Source organism: Marmota flaviventris, chromosome 3 (assembly GCF_047511675.1).
Source record: "Marmota flaviventris isolate mMarFla1 chromosome 3, mMarFla1.hap1, whole genome shotgun sequence".
In the NCBI taxonomy this organism is placed as follows: domain Eukaryota; kingdom Metazoa; phylum Chordata; class Mammalia; order Rodentia; family Sciuridae; genus Marmota; species Marmota flaviventris.
In genome coordinates this window covers 60968238-60979512 of record NC_092500.1, presented here as the reverse complement: position 1 = coordinate 60979512, position 11275 = coordinate 60968238, and the positions used below count along the sequence as shown (strand labels likewise).

Here is an 11275-nt window from a genome sequence, read left to right as displayed (position 1 = left end):
CAACCCCAGGCTACACAGTGTGGAGAGCGACACCAACTACATGGGAAAAAGAGAGGTAAATGAACACAGGAATTGGCCTTAGATTCAATTCGAGACCTACCACAATAAACACAGCACAGGTAGACTACTGGCTTAAGATTGGACCTATGGACTTGAGCTTCTAGATTCACTCTGGAACAAAAGGCACAAACAAATTCATTGAGATTCACTCACTTTCTGGTTCTCAAAACCACAAGCCAAGTGCAGTGGACTTGGGTTTTGGACAAATCTCATGGATGAAAGATCACACTAGTTGTGGGATTCAGGTTCCCCCAGCACTGTGCCAGCTCAATGGTCACAGAATTACATTCCAGTGTTGAGCTACTGTTGTCAGCCCAAGATTAGATGGCCACAGGATTACAGCCCACGTTGCCAGCTGTGGCAATCCTGTGGCAATGTCTGCAGTGTTTATGGGCTTAGGGAATACACCAGGTGGTCTACTCAGAAAATCTGAATAAACTTATTTTTAAAAGATGTCCTTTAACAAAGTGATACTGAAAAGACTGGAACAAATGCATACATTTTCAACAAGTTGACATCAATGCATGACCAGAAGAATTAAGAACAATTGAGGAAGCATGAATAAAATAAGGCATAAGGCATCTATGGCTCTAAAGAGAGATGTATAAACTACATAACAAAGAATTCAAAATAGCTTTTTCAAGGAATCTCAGTGAAAATCAAGAAAATACAGAGAAACAGTTCAGAAATATATTAGGTAAATTTAACACAAAGATCGAAATAACAGGAAAACCAAATAAATATTGAAAATACAATAAAAATGCAATATGGAGCAGTAATATCAAAATTGATCAAAAAAAAGAATCTGTCTGAAACTGAAATAAGAGAGAAGATAATTTTCAAATAAATATATTTGAGAGAAGAAATGTGTTAGAAGAAGAAAATAAAAAAAAATTTTTTTAAAGTTCATAGAATTTATGAAATGGTGATAAAAATGAAGAAAATGTCTAAGTTGTTAGTATTCAAAAGATAGTAGTGAAAGATAAATTGGTAGAAAGATTATTTCAGAAATGATAATGGAAAACATTACAAACCTTGAGAATATTCAGGGAAGGGGGACAAAGGTAACCAATAATGATCAATTCAAATAAAAACGTATTGTAATCAAACTATCAAAGATGAAAGAAAAAGAGAATATCTTAAAAGCAGCAAAAGAAAAGAAGCAAATAAAGTGTAAGTGAGATTAAGTACACCTCTAGAAGACCTCTCAGCTGAAATCTTAGAAGGTGAAGTGGAATTATGAATGCAAAGAGCTGGAAAAAAAAAAAACATAAAAACAGCAACAAAAAACTCCTGTCCACCAGTAATATTGGACCCAGTAAAGTTGTCTTTCAGAAATGAAGACAAGATAAACTTTCGCAGAAAAATGAAAGTTTCCTTGTATTTTATTTTTAAAAGTAAATTCATTTTAAAACATATGTAAAACATAAACATTATACATGATAATAGAGTGCCATGGAATCTGTTGACACATGTGTACATTGTGTAAAGTTTAAATTGGTTAAACATAGAAATCTTCTTTAACCCGTATCATTTATGATGAAAATATTCAAAACATTCCATTCTAATTTTTTATATACACAGTACATTATTGTTATTTGTAGTCACCCTGGTGTGCTATAGCACATCAGAGTTTTGCTCCTATTTAACTGTAATTTAGTATATCTTGGTCAACATTTCCCTGTTGTTCCTATTCTCCCAATTCTTGCCTCTGTAACTACCATCTACCATTCAACTCACCTTCTATGAAATCATATATATATATATATATAACATGAGTGAGATCATGCATTACTTTTCTCTGCTTCTAGTTTATTTCACTGAATATAATGATCTCCAGTTCTACCCATGTTTTTGCAAACAATGGAATTTATTTTTTTTTCTTTGCCTAAAGAATAGACATTATGAACCACATTTTTTTTTATTCTTGTCAGTTGACAGATTCTTTCCATTTCTTGACTATTGTGAATACTGCTACAACAAAAATGGAAATGCAGATGCCTCTGGATATATAACTAGTAGTGGGATCGTGGATCATATGAATTTATATTTCTAATTTTTGAGGAAACACCATTTTCCCTAAATAATACATTAATTTGCTTTCTCACCATCCATGTGTGAACATTCACATTTTTTCCGGATCCTCACCAATATTTATCAAAATCTTCCGGATAGTAGCCATTCTTATTGGAGTGAAGTGAGAGCTCACTGTGGTTCTGATTTGAGTTTCCGTGACATTAATCTTACAATAAGAAAATAATTTCAAAATTTTAGTGTGGGCTTTGAAAATTTAGTGTGTCTAATTTTCTTAAAATTTTGTTGAAGGTAATTTAAGAACAAATATGATAACTCAAAATTCAACAAATACTCCTCCACATGTTTATAAGGAAAAACATATGCCATATTTCTTATAATTTATTGGGTGATAATAAAGTATATCATTTAATTTCACTTAATAAGAATTCACCAAATTAAAACTCAGTAATTCTATGGATTATGTAAATAAATAAACAGACAATTAACTTTTTCCTTTTTTTGTTACAGTTGAACAGACCAAACTGTACTTAAGAAAAATTTTTTTTTCTTTTTTCTTTCTCTTCTTCTTTTTTTTTTTTTTACTGAGTTTGATCAGAAGCACAGCTTTTATTTTGACATGGCAGTTCAGTTTAAAAGTATTTAACCACTCACACTATTTCTGTGACAGCTTTGATAACTCATTAGCCACTGGTAAAACTATTGCTACAAACACCACAAGAGTTTGCAAAGACATGATAATGTTATGTGGTTAGCAATTTCTGACAATTTTAAGTATTAAGAGAATGTTAGCCAGGTTCAGTGGTGCACACCTGTTATGTCTGTCATCAGGAAGCTGATGAAAGAAGATTGATGGTTCAAAGCCAGCCTCAACAACTTTGAGGCACTAAGCAACTTAATGAGACCCTGTCTCTAAATAAAATACAAAATAGGTCAGGTCTGGGGATGTGGCTCATTGTTTGAGTGTTCCTAAGTTCAACCATTGGTACTGACCCCCGCCCCCTAAAAGAGACAATCTTAGCTATAAGAGGCATGTCTATTTATCTAAGGCTTTGAGATACACACACACACACACACACACACACACACACACACACATATACATATATGTAATCCATATCATGGCTATTATCCTGGTACAAGAAATAAAAATAACAATTATTTTATCTTTCTTATTGGTAAAATTATATAAATTGTTAATGTTTTGAGTTAACTGTTATTATTTATATTTCAATATATTTTTAAATATATACATTATAGAGGCTGGAATTTTCAGTAGTAGAGCACTTGTTTAGTGCTTGAGAAGCACTGGGTTTGATCCTCAGCACTACATAAAAATAAATAAATATAAAAAAGGTATTTTGTCCAAATATGTATAAAAATTAATCTAAAATATATATACAATATATTCCTCATAGAGACATAAAACTTATAAAATCACATTGTGATAACCTATTTTCTTATTTTATTCTCTCTTGCTTACGACTGCATAAGAACAAGAATGAAATTTTTCAATTGCTGAACCATATTTTAGTGGACTTATTTTTAAAAAATGTATGTAATACATATGTGAAAGTTTCTTGGAAATATTTAATTCAAAAAGCTACCAGAAACATTTAATTCAAAGCCATGTGTTCATCTATAAATCATAAGAATTCCTAATGTCTCAGAGAGACATTAACATTTTAATTTCTTTTTTAAATATAATATATTTTTTAGTTGTTCATGGACACTTATTTTATTTATTTGTAGGTAGTTCTGAGAATCAAACCCAGTGCCTCACATATGCTAGGCAAGTGTGCTCCCACTGAGCCACAACCCCAGTACAACATTTTAATTTCTTATATTAGAATCCTTTGATTTCCAGATATTAGCAGACAGTTGAGAGGTAAGGACTAAGAATTCTTTGAAATGTTTTAAAATCAGTATAATGTTTTTTATTTTATAAATATTTAAATTCATTGTGTATTTTACTTTGTAAATTATACTAGTCTAACTAATAACTCAAGACAAAAGTTTAATTGTTGAGTTGATAATCATATGTTAACATAATTATAATGAAACTTAAATTTATATTTGTATATTAAACAAGGAACTCAATTTACAGAGAAAATGAAAGTGATGCCCTTTAAATTTCACAAATCTGTACATTTAAAGATACAATGCTATAGAACACATTACCTATAGGGACTGAATCTAATGGATCAAGATACAGAACATGTAGAACTAAATACATTATGACATCATTAATATTCACCTTGAAAACATGAGAGAAATTCCATCTGAAGTACAATGTGGTGATATAAACAGAATTAAAACTATTTACTACATCATAGAGTATATTTTAAATAAATACATGTCATTTCAAAAGAAAATTCTGTATTGGAAAACTTTGTCAAACTTTTAAATAACTTGGTAAACAATATGTCGGATGTCCTTGGGTGTGGAAGTGAAAGAAATGGACCAGAAAAAATTTCAAATTAAGTATAATGTGACATTTAAAGAAATTATTAGAGAACAAGAATATTTAGTAAAGATATTTATGAATTTCAAGATTTTACTAAGTTGCTTTTTATAGTGTCCCTTGTTTTTTTTTTACAAAAACTTCTTTTATTTATTTGTAGAAAATACTACTCTGTGGACCACATCCTTGAAGGCTTGCTTTACTTGCTGGTTCCTCAGGGTGTAGATGAAAGGGTTCAGCATGGGGGCAACAGAGGTGTTGAGAATAGCTACTCCTTTAGTCAGTGATGCCTTTTCTTTGGCAGACGGATTAGCATACATGAATATACAACTTCCATAAGAAATAGAAATGACGATCATGTGAGAGGAACAGGTGGAGAAAGCCTTTTTTCTCTGACTGGCAGAGGGAATTCTCAAAATGGTCCTGATAATGTACATGTAAGATAAAACCACTAATGCCAAAGTGAATAGCAAAGTCACCAGAGCAAAGTAGAAACCAATGATTTCTAGGAGCCATGTATCTGAGCAAGACAGTTGTAAGAGGGGGAAATAATCACATGCAAAGTGATCAATGACATTGGAAGCACAGTAATCCAGCTGGAGTAGAAGCATCAGGGGTGGGAAAATGGTCAGAAACCCACCTGCCCAGGCACACAGCACAAGCAGGGTGCAGAGTTTCCTGTTCATAATGGTTGTGTAATGAAGGGGCTTGCAGATGGCAACATAGCGATCATAGGACATGGCAGTGAGAATATAAAATTCTGTCACTCCCATGAAGATAAAGAAAAAAAGTTGTGCTGCACAATTGTTATAGGAAATGGTCTTATCCTGGGTGACAATAGCGCCTAGAAACCTAGGGATACAAACAGTTGTAAATGAGATTTCTAAAAAAGAGAAGTTCCGGAGGAAGAAATACATAGGAGTCTGTAGATGGGAATCCACCAAGGTTAGAGTGATGATAGTCAGATTCCCAGTGACACTTAATATGTAAGTGATAAATAAAAACAGGAAAATTACAATCTGAAGTTTAGGATCATCAGAAAGGCCTAGAAGCACAAATTCTGTGATCACTGTATGGTTCATCTCTCTCTCTCTTTCTTTCTCTTTTTCCCTGTCTCTGGGTCTCTCCTTTTTCCTCTTTTAAAGATATTGGGGATAAAAGAAATTACACAGAGAAGAAAGATATAATTATTATGAACAATATAGTCCTTATTGATACAATTCTAAAATATCTTCCATAATCTCTAACAATTTTATTTACATTATTACTCTCTTTGCATTATATTTTATGACATATTTGTAAGGCCAGCTTGTTTGCTACAGGTTCTTTTATTTTAAATCTAGCAACAGTGTTTAGGGAATTTTTATAAATTAAGCCACATGATTGAGCGATGTTGAATAAAACCAATAATTTTTATGTTGAGTCAAATTTCTGCAAAATATTATTACCTTTTTTGTTGAAAAAGTTACATGAATCATGCATTTTTCTTTCTTTTCCCATGGTGAATATGTAAACTCATACTACAACCTAAAAACAAAAATAAATTATCTTGATTTGATCAAATGGCAAAAGTAAAAATAAAATAAAATAAAAGTTAAAAGTAACAACTCATTATTCTTTATATGATATAAGAAATCAATTAATAATTCTATTAAAATATGAAATACATTTTAAAAATATAAATTATTTGATTTAATTATTCATTGTATTTTAATATTACTGTTTTGGAATAATTATCAAGATAACACAAGAACATTATATACATAGTATATATATAAATTTACTGTAAGATAAGTAATGTGATTATTTCATATAGCAACCAGGGAATGTGTTTACTTTTTGATTTATCTTATAATTCTATTAAAATCTTTAATGTTTGATGTCTTTGATGATTTTTTTTTAGAAATATATGTGTATACATATATACACATATATGTATACACATATATACACACACATGGGGCACACATTACACAGACATTTTTCATTCATGAGCTTAAAGGAACATATTTATTTTTCATTTTGCTTTGAAGCATAAATTTGAAATTAATACTTGCCTTAGATCTTGGCAGCTCTGTCACTTGGATTAGAACACAGTATATTTTCCATTTGAACATCATCCTTCCTTAGCCATTAAGTTTTATGGAAAAATGTTTTCTTCCTTAGACATTTTGTCCCACATGAGACACTCATTTCATGGATCCAGTAATCCATCAGGATATCTAGATATGTACAGGAAGACCTCTCCCATTCATCTTAACCCATTCAGTTAGTCCCCAGCTCTTCAAACACTGCCCTGGGTATTCTATTCTGTGGATTTGGTTGGCTAAGTTCTGACACCTGACTTTTCCATATTTTACATAGTCAAATTTATGCTGTGAAGGACAGACATTAGTAAAATTCACGCTAATCAAATTTGATTTTCTATTTTCCCTATTTTATGATGATGAAAGGGAAATATTTTAGGAAATAAAAATGTAACATCAGAAACCTTCAGAAAATGTAACAATATACTATCTTCCCCTTCATTCATTTGATCTAGTATTTTAAGAAAGTAATATTTAAATAAAGAACAGAGAATGATAAGACATTTTGGGGTATTATAAGTATAGATTCTTACATCATAATCCTGTTTTCAATTGGTTGTACCTTATATCTCAAATATAAATACTTCAAGTCTACTTCTTTTGTTTTCTGAAGATTTGATCTCATGGGAACAAGATAAAGTTCAAGCCACATCTCTTCTATCTTATTGACCTTGAGGGATTTCTGTTAGCCATCCTTCAGTTTCTTAGTAGCCTCCTAACTTTTCTCTATTGTGGATCTCCCTTGAGAATGGTTACATTCCTTTTGTATACCACAGAGAATCTACAATGCTCAATGCTATTCTACAAATTATTTATTTCCATTGATTGCAATTATGTAATATTTTATTATTATGTAATATTTCATGAACAACAAAAATAACTATGAAATGTACTTTGTTATAAAACCTGAACCCTAATCTAAATCATATTTAATTATGTTTTTAAAATATAAAAATTTTTTATGTATGCCTTTTTGATTGTTAATATTTTGTCATTGTTAGATGTTGGTTACCTGTAAACTAAGGATTACTCTATTATAATAAGTTAAAGAATCACTATTATAATGTACATATTTTTCTTATACTTTAAGAAAATATTATTACTTATTTTAACTAATTTCATCCTCATTATAAAGTAGAATATTTAATTGCCATGTCAACTTTCCTCATCTTATGATTCATCTTGGCTTTACATTTATTTAAAATTATTTCAACATTTTAATAAGAAATAACCACAATTTGATAAACCTTTATTTATATGACAATCTGGTTAGTGGGTTATACCTATTTATTCTCTTTCATGTTCTTCATGCTTCTCAAATATTTTTACATTATTCACAGAATAGAAAAAAACACTCCTTAAATTCATCTGGAAGATTAAGAGACCCAGAATAACAAAAGCAATCCTAAGCAAAAAGAGCAAGACTGGATGCATTAGAATATCTAACCCCAAATTATGCTATGGAGTTATAATAACAAAAAAAAAAACATGTTATTAGCATCAAAAAAATACACATCATTGAAGTAGAACAGGAGGCACAGAGACAAACCCACAAACATAGAGCCATCTGATGCTTGACACAGGTGTCAAAAATATACATTGGACTCCTTAGCCCATTTATTGATGGGGTTGGTAGTTTTTTGTTTCTTTTTGTTTTTTGGTGTTAAGTTTTTTGAGTTCTTTATATATCCTGGAGACTATATACAATTAATCAACAGATATATGAGGAAAATATTGAACACCTCTAGTAATTAGAAAAATGTAAATCAAAATTACTCTAAAATTTCATCTTACCCTAGTCAGAATGGCAGTTATCAAAAATACAAGCAACAATAACTGTTGGCAAGGATATGGAGGAAAAGGTACACACAAACATTGCTGGTGGGACTGCAAATTGGTACAACCACTCTGGAAAGTAGTATGGAGATTCATTAGAAAACTTGGAATGGAACCACTATTTGACCCAGATATGCCACTCTGTGGTTTCTACCCAAAGGACTTACAAACAGCATACTACAGTGACGCAGCCACATCAATGTTTATAGCAGCAAAATTCACAATAGCCAAACTGTGGAACCAACCTAAATGTCCTTCAATAGATGAATGGATAAAGAAACTGTGGTGTATATATACACAATGGAATATTACTCAACAATAAAACAGAATACAATTTTGACATTTGCAGGTAAATGGATGGAGCTAGAAAATATTATACTAAGCAAAGTAAGCTAATCTCCAAAACCAAAGGCCAATTGTTTTCTTTGAAAAGTGGATGCTAATCCATAGTGGGGGGAGGGGTCAGGGGATGAATGTAGGAACTCTGGATTAGCCAAAGGGGCAGGAGAGAAGGGGAGGGAAAGAGGGATAGGAAAGATAGTGGAATGAGATGGACATCATTATCCTAGGTACATGTATGATTGCACAAATGGTGTGACCCTGTGACCCTACTTTGTGAACAACCAGAGAAGTGAAAAATAGTGCTCCATTTGTGTACAATGAATCAAGGAGCATTCTGCTGTCATGTGTAACTGGTTAGAACAAATAAATTTTTAAAATTACATATATATACTGTTGGAGAAAAGCTAGCCTCTTTAACAAATGGTGGTTGGAAACCTGATCAGCCATATATAGAAGAATAAAACTAGATCCTGATCTCTCATCCTGCACTAAAGTCAACTCGAAGTGAATCAAAGGTTCAGAAATTAGATCCAAAACATTGCAACTGTAAAAAGAAAACATAAGGTCAACACCCCAATGTATTGGTGCAGGCACCATCTTCCCAAAGAAGATCTACAAAGCTCAAGAAACAAAACCAAGAATAAATGAGTAAGATGGAATCAAATTGAAAAGCTCTTGTACAATAAAGGGAAGAATTAAGAGCATGAAAAGGAAACATACAGAATGGAAGAAAAATTTTGCCAGCTACTCTTCTGACAGGGGATTAATATCTAGAACATATAAAGAACATAAACAGCACTGGTAAAATAAATACCTCAATTAATAACTGGGCAAAAGAACTAAATGGAAACTTTTCAAAAGATGAAATACAAATAGCCAACAAATACACACAAATAATTCAACATCCATGAAGATGAGAGAAATGCAAATCAAAACTGTATTGAAAATTCATCACACTCCAATTAGAATTGTAATCATGAAGAATACAAATAATAAATCATTCTGTTGAGAATGTGAAGAAAAAAGTATACTGATAGACTGTTGGTGGGACTGTAAATTCGCACAGCCACTCAGGAAAGCAGTATGGAGGTTCTACAAAAGATTAGGAATGGAACTACTGTATGTCCCAGCTATTCCACTCTTCAGAATTTATCCTTAAGAACTAAAATCAGCACACTACAGTGATATATGCAAACCAATGTTAATCTCAGTGAAATTCACATTAACCAAATCATAGAACAAGGCTAAGTGCCTGTCAACAGATGAATGGATTAAGGAAATGTGATATATAAACACAATGGAGTTGTTATTCAGTCATAAAGCAGAATGAAATCATGACATTTGCTATAAATGGATAGACCTGGAAAATATAATGCTAAGTGAAATAAGCTAGATTCAGAAATGATTGGTCTCATCATATACAGAAGCCAAAACAAAATAAGGGGGAAAAAGAGTAATGGGGATGCCAAGAAAATTGGTATGGTGGGGATCCCGAGAAAATTCCCAGCATCTTCAAACATCATTATAAAGATTTCTGAAGCTTTATTTCCTAGTGGTCTTGTCTGAGTACTGAGATGAAGAGAAACTCAAGACTTATTGTCAACATCTCTTAAAATTGTAATCACATTTTTCCAGTAAATATTTTCAACTTTTGACTGACCATATATATTTTTGTATGCTGTTGTTTTCTTTCATTTTTCATTAGCTTTATTGATGCCTTTAGTTTATTATGGCCTCTCTACACTTGTATTTAGTAAGCAAAGTTTATTTTTGTTTGTTTTTGGTACAAACTTCATATCAAGCACTATATTACATGCTTGAGAAACTATAGTCAAGAAAAGTGACAGAGACTTTAATTTGCATGAACTGGATGGAGGCACACTAAAAAATAAACATAATAATTTTTGAAATTATGTTATTAGGTGATAAAATGCTATAAAAAATTGACAAAAGCTCACACACATAGACTAGGCTAAGGATTATGTGCAGTCCTGCAGTACAGATAGGCTTAAGATTAAGTCAGGATTTGCTCATTAAAATAGTAATGCTCAAACAAAGACATTAAGGAGATTTCAGTGACAGAAATTTTTATGACTGTGTCAGGAAAATCCAAGAACTGAGATCACACAGAATTTATGACCTATAAGTTTTACTGACAGGCCGTTTGTATGATTCAATATTTTATCTTTTATGCCACACAAAGCCTGGTTACATATTATAGGGTCAATTAAAAATAATCAGTTTATGGCTTGTTTTGTTAGTCCTTCTCAAATATTTTAAAAATATGTCAAACTATACCTTTTCCCTCTTAACCTTGTTCTAGAAGAATTAAGGGTGGGCTGGTTAATTATATGTGTCATCCTGGCTGGGTTAAGGGATACCCAGATGACTGATAAAATTTTATTTCTGGGTATGACTGTTAGGGTGTTCCCATTTGAATTTATGCACTGAC

General features: G+C 31.6%; 1 protein-coding gene across 1 annotated transcript; it reads right to left on the bottom strand.

The window, feature by feature from the left end:
- Window positions 1-4704: 4704 nt before the first annotated feature.
- On the bottom strand, window positions 4705-5640 carry LOC114087818 (olfactory receptor 6C3). The gene has a single exon (XM_027929365.2). It carries the CDS (start codon window positions 5638-5640, stop codon window positions 4705-4707), a length of 936 nt encoding a protein of 311 aa, XP_027785166.2.
- Window positions 5641-11275: the final 5635 nt, after the last annotated feature.